The sequence below is a fragment of the Triticum urartu genome, chromosome 3 (genome assembly GCF_003073215.2).
Source record: "Triticum urartu cultivar G1812 chromosome 3, Tu2.1, whole genome shotgun sequence".
NCBI classification, from domain to species: domain Eukaryota; kingdom Viridiplantae; phylum Streptophyta; class Magnoliopsida; order Poales; family Poaceae; genus Triticum; species Triticum urartu.
In genome coordinates this window covers 733,401,697-733,418,711 of record NC_053024.1, presented here as the reverse complement: position 1 = coordinate 733,418,711, position 17,015 = coordinate 733,401,697, and the positions used below count along the sequence as shown (strand labels likewise).

General features: G+C 46.0%; 1 protein-coding gene across 1 annotated transcript; it reads right to left on the bottom strand.

Moving 5' to 3' along the window:
• Nucleotides 1–11,053: 11,053 nt before the first annotated feature.
• Nucleotides 11,054–11,786, bottom strand: LOC125549511. Its single transcript, XM_048712914.1, has one exon. It carries the CDS (start codon nucleotides 11,770–11,772, stop codon nucleotides 11,350–11,352), a length of 423 nt encoding a protein of 140 aa, XP_048568871.1. The 5' UTR covers nucleotides 11,773–11,786; the 3' UTR covers nucleotides 11,054–11,349.
• Between the last annotated feature and the right edge of the window lie 5,229 nt (nucleotides 11,787–17,015).

Here is a 17,015-nt window from a genome sequence, read left to right as displayed (position 1 = left end):
AAGAAATTCATGAGAAGACCAAGGAAAATATTGAGAAGATGACTGAACAATATGCAAGACAAGCAAACAAGGGAAGAAAGAAGGTGTTTTTTGAAGAAGGTGATCTTGTGTGGGTACACCTGCGGAAGGATCGTTTCCCGGACCAATGCAAATGCAAGCTGCAGTGTAACACCCCGGATGTAATTTACCTTATTCGTATTCCAACTCTTGCCGTTTCCGGCACTAAGTTATTTTATTTCATCGTTGTCGGGTTTTTGTCTCCGTGTGTTTTGTCTTTGTCATGCATCTCATATCATGCCATCATGTGCATTTCATTTGCATACGTGTTCGTCTCATGCATTCGAGCATCTTCCCCGTTGTCCGTTTTGCCTTCCGGCGCTCCTATGTCCTCCGGTGTCCCTTTCTACCTCTTTTCGTGTGCGGGTGTTAAAAGTTTCCGAATTGGACCGAGACTTGTCATGCGGCCTTCGTTTACTACCGGTAGACCGCCTGTCAAGTTTCGTGCCATTTGGACTTCGTTTGATACTCCAACGGTTAACCGAGGGACCGAAAAGGCCTCGTGTGTGTTACAGCCCAACATCCCTCCAAAGTGGCCCAAAACCCACCTAAACCTCCTCCATCATCTAGAGCGTTCGATCACGATCGCGTGGCCGAAAACCACACCTCATTTGAAGCTTCCTAGCTCCCTCTACCTCTATAAATAGACCTCTCCTCGAAAATTCCAGGTCAAAACACCCCTAAACCCTAGATCCGCTCCTCTGCAGTCGCCGGACATGCCCGGAGCCTAGCCGGACACGTCGCGCTGGCGCCGCTGACCAATCCCGAGCCGCCACTTGTCCCTGTCCTACTCCGCCGCCGTCGAGGCCCGCCGAGCCCAAGGTGGGCCCTCGGAGCCCATCGCGCCTCCTCCCCGCCGCCTGGGCGCCCCGCCGCCCGCGGGATCATCGCGCCGCCTCCCCGCCTGCCCTTGCAGGATCGCCGCCGCCGCAAGGTCCGGCCACCGGAGCAAAGCTCCGCCGCGGCAAGCACTCCAACGTCCGCGCCTCGCCGTTCTTCCTCGAGCGAGCGCCGCGCGCTCGCCGTACGCCGCCTCACCGGCGACCCGCTGCCCCGGCCTCCTCTTCTTCCTCCAGCGAACCTCCCATATCCGGCGACGACGAACTCCGGCTGGCGAACCTCGGGATCCGCGCCCGGCTGGATCTGGATCTGAGATTCGAGACGGTTGACTTTCCCCCGAAACCCTAATCCCAGTTATATTTTGCATACTTTGACATGCCATAACTCTGCATCCGTGGCTCCGATTCGTGCGTGTAGCATATCAAAATGTTTGTCTCGAAGAGTACATCATTTCATCTCATTGCATGATTTTCATTTGAGCTCATCTTGATTCCCGAAATGCTGTTGGAAGAGGGCTATGTGATGATAGTTTCAGATCTGTTTCAGCAAATGCACTTTTGTCATTTTTGCCATGATTAATGTGTGCATGCTATGATCCTGAGCTCTACATATGTTTTGAAGAATGCCATGCCATCTTTATAGGGGTGTATGCCATGTATTTTTGTGATCTTTGTGGTGACTAGCACAAGCATGCAAAGTAGCTTACTCAATGATGCCGATTTCAGGGACTTAGAATTTCACTAAGTCCTTGCCCTGTCATTATTTTTATGCCATATGTTCATGTTGTTTCCTAGTGATCCGTGCCTCTTTTGGGCATGATCAGTAAGGATGCTGTGTAGATATTGTTGTGCGCTATCCATCCATGTCTTTGTTTGCAATTATGGAGCACTCTAGCTTGAGTTAATCGAGCTCTACTTTTGCTATAAAATGTTCCTGGCAGATTGTTAACATGTTTAGCAATTTTGCCAAGCTTGTTGTTGTTGATCCGTGCATGCTATCACTACTAGGAAAAGGGCTACTAATGGCACACTAGTTTTGCCTACTAATGGCGCATCACTGGTGCGCCATTAGTATCACGCCACTAGTATTTTTTTACTAATGGCGCACCACTGGTGCGCCATTAGTATAGGCCACGGTGCGCCATTAGTATAGGCCACTGGTGCGCCATTAGTATTTTTGAATTTTGAAGGCGGGAAAATAGTAGTCGCGCCGTCTAACCCCCACTGTGCGCCATTGCTATTTTTGAATTTTGAATTTGGATCTGGATCGTGATTTTTTTGCCCATTTTTTGCTCGTTTTTTGCTCGTTTTTTGGCACGATATTATTTCAAATTTTGTTCCTGTTTTTGGATCTTGTACGTTCTTTTGCCGGAGAGAAGTTCGCCGGAGAGGAGGAGGAGGAGGTCACTGGAGAGGCGCTCGCCTACATCGCCGGAGAGGAGGAGGAGGAGTTCGCCGGAGAGGAGGAGGAGGTCGCCGGAGAGGAGTTCACCGGAGCATCGGAGAGGAGGAAGGAGAAACCATGAGGGGATGGGAGGAGAGGAGGGAGGAGGAGCTCACCGGAGAGGAGGGAGGAGGAGCTCATCGGAGAGGAGGGAGGAGGAGCTCACCGGAGAGGAGGGAGGAGGAGCTCACCGGAGAGGAGGGAGGAGGAGCTCACCGGAGAGGAGGGAGGAGGAGCTCACCGGAGAGGAGGGAGGAGAAACCATGAGGGGAGGGGAGAGGAGGAGAGGAGGGAGGAGGAGGTCGCCGGAGAGGAGGAGGAGGAGGTCGCCGGAGCGGAGGAGGGTAGTATGATGGAGGAGAGAAGGGAAGATGGTGAAGGAGATGGAGTGGAGGAGAGGTGGAGTGGAGGAGAAGAATGAAGAGGTAAGGAGGAGAGGACCACGCCCAGCCATATATACGGCATAGTAATGGCGCACCGCGGGCAGGTGCGCCATTACTAACTTTTTTATTTTATTTTTTTGATTTATTTTGAATTTTGAAGGCGGGAAGATACTAATGGCGCACCATGGGTAGGTGCGCCATTAGTAACTTTTATTATTTTTTTCGCTTATTTTGAATTTTGAAGGCGGGAAGATAGTAAAGGCGCACCATGGGTAGGTGCGACATTAGTAAGTTTGAATTTTTTTGCCTCTCCAGATCTTGAAAGCCCCGTATCTTTTTTTCTGTTAGGTTTTTGAGGATTTTGAAAATGTTTAACAGGGTTAAATTCGGATGTAACTTTTCGAATAGATGATTTTTCATAAAAAAAATTTCATCCGAGTTCGTACGCAAAAGTTATGCCCATTTTACAAATTCTCGAGAGATTTCACAAATAAAGTTGAAATTCATATTTGTAAATTTTCACAACAACTAGACCACATATCACATGGGAAACTTATTTTGTTTTATTTTTTTGACATTTTCATCATTTATTTTTATTTTTTTAAAACTGAAAAGGCGGTCCAAGGGGGGTGTGTGCATTCAGTGGAAGTGCTGGCCAAGTTAGTAATGGCGCACCGTGGGAGTGGTGCGCCATTAGTAGTTAACTAGTAATGGCGCACCACTCCCACGGTGCGCCATTAGTATTTGGACACTAATGGCGCACCAACACATGGTGCGCCATTAGTATATAGTAATGGCGCACCACATGTCTGGTGCGCCATTAGTGTCAATTCCATCTATAACCCTTTTCCTAATAGTGTATGATGCTGTTATTGCCATGTCTAGCTTCCATGCCATGTCATCTTGCTGGGTGTATGCTTAGTTTGTCATGCAATGCCTCATAGTGAGTGCATCGAGCTCGTAAACATGCCTACTCGTTATCTGTTTTGCCATGCTCCAGTTTTTCACTAAGTCTGAATCTGTTTATGTTTTTGCTATGTTCACATGCTTGCAATTGTATTTTCTGATCCCTTTTGGCTTATGGTCAATAAGGGACTTTTGTTATATGCTTTGAGTAGCTTCATGCCATGCCTTGCTTTTCCATGATATGTTCCCGTAGCATGTAGTTATCATGCTCTAAACATTTCTTGCTGATGATAAATTCCTGACATGCTATTAATTTCACTAAGTCTGTAACCTGTTATCTTTTGCACTTTTGCCATGCTTTTTTGAACCTGTTAATGAGTGATTTAGCCGTAGCTCAGTGTTCATCTTTTGTCAAGCGTCATGAGTGGATCCCTGCCATGTATTGTGTTGTCATGTTTGAGTGCAGTAGCTTATTTATTGTGATGCATTTAGAAGGCTACTTGCTGTTTATCGCAGATCGGTGCCATATTTGTTTTGCTTGTCATTTCCAAACAGTGCATCCGATTCTGGTGATCTTTATATCGATTTCGACCGAAATCAACTCCCCTTTCCAGTGGCACTCTTGGTTTTCCAAGTTGAGGCCAGGTCCAATCATTCTTTTCCAAATCTTGCATATGCATCACATATCATACCATGTTTGCATCATGTTGCTTGAGCATTGCATGTGGTTGATTGTGTTCCTTTTTGTTTATTGTTCTTGCTTGGGTAGAGCCGGGAGACGAGTACGTGAACGAGGAGCCCGTTGAGTACGCTTATGAGGATCAAGTCGACTCTGAAAACTTTGCAGGCAAGATGACCATGCCCTCGAAATCACTTCTATCTTTCCTTGCTAGATGCTCGCTCTTTTGCTATGCCTGTGCTGTGATACCTACCACTTGCTTATCATGCCTCCCAAATTGCCATGTCAAACCTCTAACCCACCTTGTCCTAGCAAACCGTTGTTTGGCTATGTTACCGCTTTGCTCAGCCCCTCTTATAGCGTTGCTAGTTGCAGGTGAAGATTGGAGATCGTTCCTTGTTGGAACTTGTTTATTGTTGGGATATCACCCTCAGGATGCGCGACTCCCAAGGAAAAAAAGGCTAGGTGGCGAATGGTAAAACCAAGGTTGGGCCTTGCTGGAGGAGTTTTATTTAAGGCGAACTGTCAAGGGGTTCCCATTATAACCCAACCGTGTAAGGAACGCAAAATCCGGGAACATAACACCGATATGACGGAAACTAGGGCGGCAAGAGTGGAACAAAACACCAGGCATAAGGCCGAGCCTTCCACCCTTTACCAAGTATATAGATGCATTAATTAAATAGGAGATATTGTGATATCCCAACAAAATATCCATGTTCCAACAAAGAACAAACTCCAATCTTCATCTGCAACTAACAACGCTATAAGAGGGGCTGAGCAAATCGGTAATATAGCGAAACAACGGTTTGCTAGGAAAAGGTGGGTTAGAGGCTTGGCTCAACAATATGGGAGGCATGATAAGCAAGTGGTAGGTATCGCGACATAGGCATAGCAAAAGAGAGAGCATCTAGCAAGCAAAGATAGAAGTGATTTCGAGGGTATGGTCATCTTGCCTGAAACCCCGCAAGGAAGAGGAACGAGTCCATGAAGAAGACAAACAGACGTAGTCGAACGGTTCCTCACAAACGCGACATTATCGGAACCAACCCGAAGAAGCACACCGGAATGAAACAAACAACATAGTAAACAACCAACACATGAACATGGCATGATATGCGGGATGCGGTATGCGGTGCATATGCATGATTTGGAAAGGAATGATTGAACCTGGCCTCAACTTGGAAAATCAAGAGTGCCACTGGAAAGAGGAGTTGATTTCGGTTGAAATTGATATAAAGATCACCGGAATCGGATGCACGGTTTGGAAATGGCAAGCAAAACAAATATGGCACCGGTCTGCGATAAACAGCACGAGACCACCTAAATGCATCAAGAATAACATGCTACAGCACTCAAACATGGCAACAAAATACATGGCAGGGATCCTCTCATGATGCTTGACAAAAGATGAACACTGAACTACGGCTAAATCACTCAATAGCAAGCTCAAACAATCATGGCAAAAGTGCAAAAGATAACAGGATTCAGACTTAGTGAAATTAACAGGATATCATGAATTTATCATCAGGAAGCAAAGTTTAGAGCATGATAACTACATGCTACAGGAACATATTGTGGAAAAGCAAGGCATAGCATGAAGCTACTCTAAGCATATAATAAAAGTCCCTTAGTGACCATGAGCCAAAAGGGATCAGAAAATACAATTGCAAGCATGTGAACATAGCAAAAACATAAACAGATCCAGACTTGGTGAAAAACTGGAGCATGCAAAACAGATTAACAAGTAGGCATGTTTACGAGCTCGATGCACTCACTACAGAGCATGGAATGACAAACTAAGCATACACCCATCAAGAAGACATGGCATAGAAGCTATACATGGCAAGAACAACATCATAGCATGCACGGATCAATAGCAACAACCTCGGCAAAATCGCTAAACATGTTAACAATCTGCCAGGAACATTTTATAGCAAAAGCAGAGCTCGATTGACTCAAGCTAGAGTGATCCATAAATGCAAACAAAGACATGGATGGATAGATCACCACAATATCTACAAAATATCCTTACTGATCATCCTCAAAAGAGGCACAGATCACTAGGAAACAATATGAACATATGGCATAAAAATAATGACAGGGCAAGGACTTAGTGAAATTCCAAGTCCCTGAAATCAGCATCATCGAGTAAGCTACTTTGCATGCTTGTGCTAGTCACTACAAAGATCACAAAAATACATGGCATACACCCCTGTAAAGATGGCATGACATTCTACAAAACACATGTAGAGCTCAAGATCATAGCATGCACACATTAATCATGGCAAAAAAGACAAAAGTGCATTTGCTGAAACAGATCTGACATAAACATCACATAGCCCTTTTCCAACAACATTTCGGGCATCAAGATGAGCTCAAATGAAAATGACGCAATGAGATGAAATGATGTACTCGTCGAGTCAAACATTTTGATATGCTACACGCACGAATCGAAGCTACGGATGCAGAGTTATGATGCGGAGAAAAAGCCTGAAAATACTAAGGACTTAGAGAAATATACCCTCTCAAGAAAAAAATATCAGGCCGGAGGAAGTGGAGCTGGGCCTCGAGAAGATGGGCCGGCGCTGGGCTGCGGTGGCGATTTCGTCCGGGCGCGAGGTAGAGGAAGGCTAGGGTTTCATCCGCGAATTTGACGAGATGCACATATTTATAGGTAGAGGGAGCTAGGAGAGTCCAAATGAGGTGCGGTTTTCAACCACACGATCGTGATCGAACAACCAAGAGGATGGAGGGGGTTTAGGTGGGGTTTGGGCCACTTTGGAGAGGTGTTCGGCTGCAACACACACGAGGCCTTTTCGGTTCCTCGGTTAACCGTTGGGGTATCAAACGAAGTCCATATGGCACGAAACTTGACAGGCGGTCTACCAGTAGTAAACCAAGGCCGCATGACAAGTATCGGTCCAATCCGAAAACTTTTAACACCCGCACACGAAAAGAGGTAGAAAGGACCACCGGAGGACATAGGAGCGCCGGCATGCAAAACGGACAACGGGGAAATGCTCGGATGCATAAGACGAATACGTATGCAAATGAAATGCACATGATGACATGCAATGCATGACACGCAAGCAAAGACAAGGCAACAACAACGAATAACTGGAAGACACCAGACACATCGGTCTCAGGGTGTTACACTTAAATAGTCTTGATCGCGAGGGTGTGAGATTGCTGAGTCCCCGTGACTCACATATTACTTCCAAAACCAGATGCAGGGACCGATGATACCGCTCCAAGGGATTCAACTGAGCTCAAGTGGTTGTTCGATGAGGACTCACGACGATACTACGTGTCTTTCCTAGATGATCAGTAGTGGTGCCCAGTTGGGGCGATCGGGGACTTTGTCGCATTTGGGGGTTGATCTTTATTTTGGTTCCGTAGTCGGACCTTGAGTGTATTGGATGAATGTAAGGACTTATTTATGTATTTGTGTGACGTGGCGAGTGTAAGGCAACTATGTACCTTTCCCCTTTATTTATTTACATAGGTTGTTGTGAAGATTACCTCACTTGCGACATTGCTTTCAATGCGGTTATGCCTCTAAGTCGTGCTTCGACATGTGGGAGATATAGCCGCATCGAGGGCGTTACATGCAGCTACGTGGAGATGGTCCATTCAAAATGCTTGCGAAGATCAATGACAATGCTTACAAAATTGACCTTCCGATGGATTATGGAGTTAGTCCAACTTTCAATGTGTTCGACCTCTCCTCATACTTTGCACCATCAGACTCGAGGATGACTCAATTTTCAAGAGGGGGAGGATGATGAGGACACCACAACCATCGACAAGTCCCCAACAATTATAAGTCCAATCACAAGAAGTCGCGCCAAATTAATAAGTGATCAGGTGAAAGAAATACTTTGGACACAACTATACTTTCATCTCCATTTTTTTGGTTGAACTTAGGTATCACATGAAAGAAATCCAACAACCTATGAGCTCTTGAAACAACCGGTTTGGAGGAACAAGTTTGGAGAATACTAGTTTCAAGTGAATTTGATGATGTCAGTTTTTATCCCTGATATTTCGTTGTGCTACACACATGTGATGGAGAGACGGGGCCATAGGGGTATATCATCAGAAGCTACATCAAATTTACTTTCCAATGCAAAAAACCTCACATCATTTGGAGTTGTGAGTCAAAAGCTCTAGTCATTCTCGTGGAAGGTGTCCAAGCTCTTAAGGCTTCGCGAATTTTTGAGGAGCTCTCCAACAACTCCCAAAGTTGACTGCTTATTCTCCAAAGAAAGCTATGCAAACCTGCTTAGTTTTAAAACCATTTTCACACCTAGCTAAGCGGAGTTGTCCCTACTATAAAACCCCATCTCCCCCATCCTCTTAGAAACCTTTTGCCAAACCATTCAACTACAAGCTTATGCAGCAAGACTGGTAGAGAGATCTTTCCTACCTTTGCTTTTGTGAGTTCATCCGGATTCGCGAGAAGGAGCCTCTAGTCCCCCCCCCCCCGGCGCAATTGGTTCTCTACGGTTCCGGCCGTTTTGTGTTGGTTAGTCTCGATTTATGGTTCTGCGATTGTTCGAAGAGCGGGTTGGAGTTCTTGTAGCTCCGGTCAGCCATCCCAATGTACGGGTTGCATCCAACCTGGGCAGGTATAAAGCTAGTTATCCCAGCTGCTTACAACTAGTTATCCCTTCCGATTTGATCCTACCACGTGAAGAGCGGGCCACCCTCGACGTGAACTCGTTCATCGGGTTCCCACCTATGCCTAAGATAAATAACTTTTTTTCTCACAAAAAAAAGATAAATAACTTTTTGGTTCATGTCTTAAATCCGTCCAGCAATAAAAAGTATTGTGATGACGCGTGGACTACACTTAATTAGATATTCCATCGCTGGTGGTCCCACAACGTCCTCCATCCTCTAAATTCTTAAATACTTGCATCCCTCACTAACTATTTTTTCTAAGCGCACAACCCTTCCACGTCAAAAAAGTCATGCATATCCGCCACACCAACAACCTGTCAAGTCACTACATATTTTTGGATGCATGCGGCCCTTCCACATCAACAAATCATGTGTGGCTACCATATACGAAAAATTAATCTCACAATTATTCATTTCATTGGACTAATTATCCATATCTTCAACCTACCTATTTTTAGCAGTGTTCCTGCGGCAATGTACGGTATCATCTATAGTTTATAGAATGTCTGTTACAGGTTGAAAAAATGTTGTTTAATAAAAAATAATATGAATTTCGCTATATTTTTTGGAAGCATAGTATTCCTGGCTACAGGCATGCCAAATAGTGTACAGATATGAAAACCACTAATAGAAAAGACACAATTTTTTGAGCATCAGTACAGACACAAGCGCTCATATACACGCACATACACCCGCCCCTAATTTTAAAGGACATCTAGGATGAAGGAGGTTTTTTTTGTTTGACAAAGAGACGAAATAAGGAGTTTATTTAGCGATTTTTTTTTTGAAAGTCTGTGCTACTTAAACCAGGTGACCTCCTGTTTCGTCGCTACTATGGAGTAGTACTATTTTGTGAAAATATAACCAACCTTAAAAACATAACCTCCCTAGTACTATTACAAAACAGTAAGATTCAGCTACCTACGAGCCTCCACAACGATTTGAAGCTCTCAGCCATAGGATCACTCTAACGAACGCTTCAGATCTACTGGTCGTACCTCGAACGTCCCGCAGTGCCTCCCTGGCCCGTCACAGCGCGCGCAGGCTGACCCAACCTCACAGGGCCGCTGCTCCTCCAATTGACCTGGACGGCTTGTCGCTAATCGGGCCAAAATGACATGGGCCGCGCAGTTGCGAGGGAGATGACTCTGTTTTAGCGGGCCTACCAATGTACGCCGCATCGCAAGGATTTGTGTTCTTCGACCGAAGCCTCTCGTTCCTGTCCGTGCGGCCGGCGGCGGCGTAGCGATGCCGGGATGGTGATGAGCTCCTTGCGAAGATCTTGAAGGAGAAAAGGAGCCATGGAGCCACAGTGCCCTGTAGACAGCTGCTCCACACCCGAAGATAATTCAGCTTCGAGGACTTGGGTCCGATCCATCCCAGTCCCATCTTTTTCCGTCCGCGACCTCAAATATGTACTACTAGACGCATCTCGTTGGTCTCACATTCGTAGAACTGCCTGGGTCGTGCTCACTGCTAAGGTAGTTATGTTCTTCATTTTTTTTAATCGAAATACTATGTGATATTTCAAGCTCCTACAAAGTCTGATGTGCAGCTTGATGTGGGGGCATGAAATCATATTGCTGTATTTTCTATACAAATATATGTATGTACATCTGAATTTATAATTCTTTGTCCGCGTGTGCAAATCAGTGTCGTATTGTTTTACACACTGGCTTCGTTGCACGAATCACCACATGCTTGTTATTAGCACTTCTATGTCATATTTGCTCAATTCTAACTGAAAGTCAAACTATGAACAAATATTGCGTAAAATCCAGATATCACATTTTCAAGAACTTTGCCCTATATTTTTTTTCTATTTCTCTGCATTTTTGTTCTCAAAGACAGACGGGCGCGGTAACGCGCGCCTTCATGTTTTAGTTAATATTCAATAAAGTGTGGACACCAAGCTAAAAGAAAAGTACACCTGGAGGGACACATTTTTCAGCCTTTGAAGCAGCGCATTTCACGAACATCTGATTGTTCAAGCCAGCATGACAATGTTATGAGCCATGCATTGTACATGTCCTAGGTGAGATGGAGCACACGATAATCTATGCAGCTTCAACTTGGCTTAGATATTCACGGACGAACACAGGGAGCACTAACAGAGTAACAAAAGAAGCCACCTCGCTGACTAATGAAATACTGGTTACAAGCAAGCAAGGAAAATCACAGACGTTCCGCAGCCCAAGGCGTGAAGAAGGAACAAGAAGAAAAGTAAAGGTGGAGCTCCGACAACTGCGACATGCCGCAGCGCACGGACGGGAGCGCCATAACTAACATCAGCACACACATGGCACGCTAAGGCCAAAAAAGAAAGGCAGAGGTGGCGAACTGCCATGCATTTTACAGATCTTCGACTCCGAGGTCCCTTTTGAGGCATCTCGGACACGGGCCGAACTCCTGCTCCAGCAGCTCCTTGGCCGATGAGGACGCCTCCTCACTGCTACGGTCGTCGGCGCCGCTATCCATGGCCTTGTCAACGGCGTTGAAGATGGTCTTCCACCGCTGGGGGTGGGCCTGGACCTCACAGTCCAGCACCGCGAGCGCCCGCTTCACCTGCCTCACTGCTTCGGGGTCGGTGTTGGCCAGGTCGAAGCGGGTGACTACCCCGAGGGCCTGCACCATGGCCTCCTGCCGCAGCCGCACATCATCGTCGTCCGCAGCGGCCACTGTGCTGGCACTGTTGCTGGCGGCGAGCGCAAGCACGAGGACGAAGAGGAGGTGGAAGGCAGCCATGGCAGCTAAGTACACTGTACAACGATCCATCTCTTGAACAAGGAAGCTAAGTATATATGGTGTGGTGGCAGTGGCAACGCCGATCGCATTGCACAACTGAAAGCTGCGTGAGTGGCAGAAGAAATCATCTGAGATATCTGATGGATTGGGCGCCGTTTTGACTGATCGATCTTGCCCACTTGCTTCAGCAGGCGCGTGGAGAGAAGACGTGCAGGATGTGATGTGACTATGTGAGTACTTAGTACGTGATAAAGCTGGCCCCGCACCCTCCGCGCCTCCTGTTGTACCGTTGGTCACTGATCTAAAATCCAATATATAACCTAACCGTGGAAGTTTTGGAATCAATTAACTCCGGCTGTTGTATAATTCTGAATTTCTTTACAAGAAAAGCATTTACGTTTCCATCCAAAGGCAGAAGTATAATCTAATTCGGACAAAAATGCCCAGTAGCTTCAGGCTGGCCCATAACCTCCATTCCCAATCTTCATGCAACTCATTTTTTCTCGAATACACACGAGTGTGCGTACTTTATATTATAAAAGAAGGAGGGGTAAAAAGCCCTCATACAGCAGTTAATTACAAAGCGTGTGCACGCTTACTCCACCCGGCCTTGCCGGTGCACCTACAGACAACTAACTCCTCACACACGCCCACCTAGTTAACTCCCCGAAGAACGCTGCCGTGTCGCACTTGAAGAGTCCAGCCTTTTTCCATGTCTTCCCCTCCTCTTGTACTTGTTGCAACACGCACCTTATGGATGGCGTTGCACCGTTGAAAACAATTACGTTTCTGTGCTTCCACAACTCTCATATCACTAGCATGAAGAGAGTTCTGACGTCTTTGCGGGCTGTTTTGTTCTAGACCTTGTCAGTGCACCACTCTCGTAGCGAGCTGGGCCGGGCCAGCACCCACTCAGGCTTCCCCAATGCCCGACAGAGCACCGTCCACGCCTCTCTGGCAAAAGATGCAGTGCAGCAGAATGTGTTGGATTGACTCTTCTTCTTGGTCGCAAAAAGGGCACGCCTCCTGGTGGTCCAATCCACGTTGTGCTAATTTGTCAGAGGTCCAACAACGATTTTTAAGTGCCAACCATGTGAAGAAGCGGCACCGCATTGGCGCCCCAGAGTTCCACGTGAATGCAGCTGCCGGATAACTTCACGTCCCTAGAACCTGGCTTCGTAGGCTGAGCGCATGGAGTGCTAAGCATTTTGCTCCCAGTCGCAGGACCAACTGATAGTGTCATCACATCCCGGCTGTAGTTGTGCTGTCCGCACCCTGGGCCACAACTGAAGGTATTCATGTAGCATCGGCTGTGTGCGCTCTAGGCCTATGTCCAATGCCCAGGTGCCTTCCTCAAAAGCTTGTTGCACTGTGCGCGAGTAGCGCGTGCGTTTGGCCACAACGCTGTGCAGGGCCGGCGCAATCTCCTATATTCGCATTCCGTTCAGCCATCGTTCCTCCCAGAGTAGATTCGCTCTTCCATCCCCCACAGTTGCTCTAGCATCCGCACGAAAAAGCTGCATGGATTGTTCAGGCATCGAGATGGTGAACTCAGCCCACGGTTCAGTAGGATCGGACCTTTCTAACCATGGCCATCGTGACTGCAAGCCAGCTCAAGTTAGGGATACCAAGCCCTCCTGCCCACTTCGGTGTGCACACCTGGTTCCATGCCACTGCACATTGCCCACCATTTGTTTGTTGCTTTGCACACCACAGAAAGCCTCGACATATCTTGTTTTGGTCTACCCCGATCCAATAACTGTCATGCAGCTCATTGTTTTGGTTATCCATGCCCATACAAACTCAGATTTAGCTAATGTAAAAATCAAAGTTGTTGGCCTCGAAGAGGCATGCAACTTTCATGGCAAACTTTCAGGGCACGTATGCCAAGCCCCCCGGATGCTGAAGACATGGCCCTAGTAGGCAGTAACTAGGCGAGTCCATGCTCAAGTTTTGGACTCGTTTTCTCACGGCCACACACGTCAGGGCCACCACGGCCACACACGTAGCCAAAAACTAGGCCTAAATAGCACACGGCCACACACGTCAGGGCCACCACGCGCATGTACGCACTAGCTAACCCACTACGCGTGAACCATCCTCTGGTTGAGATGGTTAGGTGGACAGTGGTTCCGGCGATACGATTTCAGTGGGAGGAGACATTCCCGTTGACTACAAGGCGCCTACAGTGACTTCATAAAATCTCAAGATGATATGTCGGCTCAGTCTCTCAGAGATGCTCATAGGGGTAGGGTGTGCGTGTGCGCGTTCATAGGGGTGAGTGTATGCGTGTTTATATGAGCGCTTGCGTCTGTAGTGTGTTAAAAGAAAAAGCTAACCCACTACGCACACACGCCGGCCAAGTCACACAACGGCTTGATCCTTCTTTTGCTCTCCACTAACTATACGCATGCACTCGTCTTATGATTGTGCTGCATCTCCACAACGGCCGTTTGACCCAGCAAAACAAACATGCATGTAGCTGCACAACGACCCGGCCGCCGCTCACGCACGAACGCGACTCCAGCTTGCCGCACGACGCCGTCGTCAAGATTAGTGGTGCTGACACAAACCTCATCACCACGCTGGCCTTCTCGCTGCTGCGGACTCTGGCGAGAGCAACCATGAGGAGGAGGAGGAACACGGCCATGGCGAATCGAATCGATCGGTCGTCCATCTCTCCTCTTGACTGAATGGTGACAATGGATCAACAAATAAGGAAGCTCAGTATATGTGGTGTGCTAGCTGATACTTCCTCCACTCCTAGATATAAGTCTTTTTTAGAGATTTCAAATGAACTATCACATACGATCCTCTGTACTATGGTACGATTCCAACCTCTGCAGCCATCGCCGGCAAAAACGAAAATTTTTACCTGTGGACGAAAACAATTTATAAACTGAACTCGTTTGAAAAAAAAAATCGCTCAACTAGAGAGGCAAGAAAGGTGGACGTCCAGACTCCAGTTTTGCTTCACAAGGATGTGACTGAGCTGGTACTACCAACGTGATAAAGAGTGGCCGGGGTGACTGATGGTTTCCCTCTCGTTTGCTTTACAAATGGTAGCATGACTTGGTATAACTAGATGATACCCCGCACGTTGCTGTGGGAATGAGTAGACACATATTTATTGAACAATGCAAAAAAAATAGAATATATTTAGTGACACTGAATAATATACATAAAACCATTTTCATATGCCTCATGGATGGCCGCGGATGCAAAACAAATCCCATGCATAATAAGTCCCAGAAACAAACAAAATGGCACCAGACATCCAAATAAAAAAAGTGGTTTGAATACTTGTAAATGTGCCTTAGTGTCCTGATCCCTGGAACCACACATGAAGAATCATCCTCATTAATGTGAAAGATATCTTTTATCTATAAAACTACAAAAAGTTCAGTTAAAACTTAGAATGATAGAACTAATTAACAACCACATTTACATTGGAAGTATGAAACTGCATTGACCACAGGACGGCCATCTTTAAGTTTGCATCTACGTTTAACAAAAGAAAACTGTGGAATGAACTTAATAGCAATGTCATATATTATATGGAAGTATTGTAACAGAAGTAAGTGAAACAATTCCTCAAATAAAAACTAAGTGAAAAAAATAAAGTATCCTAAAGCATCGAGCAACTACATTGGACACTAAATCTGCAGACAACATCTCCAATAAATCAGTTGAAAAAAGTCTCACCTCAGTTATAGAGCCTCACACACAGATATAGAGTGAGTGGGTGGTCACCTTTACTGCATCAGACATGATCATTATATTTGGCCATCAATGTTACTTGGATGTGACCGACTTAATTTTGAAATACTCCCTCTGCTGCCTTGATGCAAACTAATATTACATTCAGTTATGAAACCAAGGGGGGTGGGGGGTGAAAATATTGCAAGATCTGAACATTATATCATGGTAATAACAGGAAACAATTCTTTAAAAGTCAAAGCACTAACCTCAGCCTTTTGTGACTGTTCTTCTTGGATAAGCATATATATTGCCACACTCTGCTTGGAATAGATAAGTGTAAGAAAATCATCGAGAAAATAGTAGGGTGCAGTAATAATTGACCATCCTTTTCTTAAAAAAAGTAATAATTGACCATGCCTCATCCAAATTGGATGAGATGCAACAGGCAAAAAAATGTTTACACATATGAAAAATCAAGATCAGTTAGTACAATTCACAATAATGTCTTAACTATTAACAGAGAGAAAGGAATCACATATATGTACTGTTGAAGAGTATTGTATTTGCCCACCTTAGTGAATGACTTCATGAATCAGTTAATAGGCAACATCTTAACATATTTAGGATGGGCGTGACGGAGGAGGTCAGGAGCAAGGGAACACCCTGCACACGCCTAGCCGGGATGTTTTTAAACATCTGAAAGCTATATAGATAATGCAGAAGATTGATCACAAAGAATATTAGCAAGGATACTACAATGAGGTGATGATGCAAAACAGCTGAAGTATGAAATGCATATGTGCCAGCACTCACTAGAACAGATCTATCACAAAAATAAATGGTGTTAATATAATTAGATGTCATGCAAAAGCTGCAAACACAAATGGTCAGACGTTAGTGATGAAAGGGATAAATCACCAACATGTGCAGTTGGTGAACGAAGAAGGTACTACTCGTTGGCTTACATCTTTCGGCCTTTCCAGACATCTTGCAAATCATCGTTGCCGTCTGTACTCAGCGGCAGTGGGATGGAACACCGTTGATGTCTCTGGGCAGAGCTTTCGATGCGGATCAATCGTTGTCTGCTTATTGTGTCGTGGCCGGTGAGACGTACTGCTGCTGCTCAAGTGGAGCTTCTGGCATGGAGGCCTCTGACGGCAGCAGGAAGAGATCAGGCTTCTGCACCCAGATGAGCCTCCGTAGGTAAGCTTTCCTTGACGATCTCGATGGCCGGCAACAGAACTGTGACCCAGCGCACGTAGATAGGTGGAGATGAGGCAGACGGTGTCGAGGAGTGGGCTCATGCGGAGGTTGCCTACTGGTCGCCGGCTGTAGCTAGGAGAAAAGGTGGTTTCCTTTTTGTTGAATGAGAGAGAGTAGTTGGCCATGGACGGCCGTGAGGTGCTTGTAGGCAAGGGGTATGTGGGAGATCGAGATGCATTGCTTTTTGTTTTGATGGAGAGAGACTATTCGCCTCTTACGGTTGCAAACATTTGTATTAAATGTATTAACTGGAAAAAGAAGAGAGGCTGCTCGACTCCTACGTTTGAAACTGAACCATTTAGTACTCC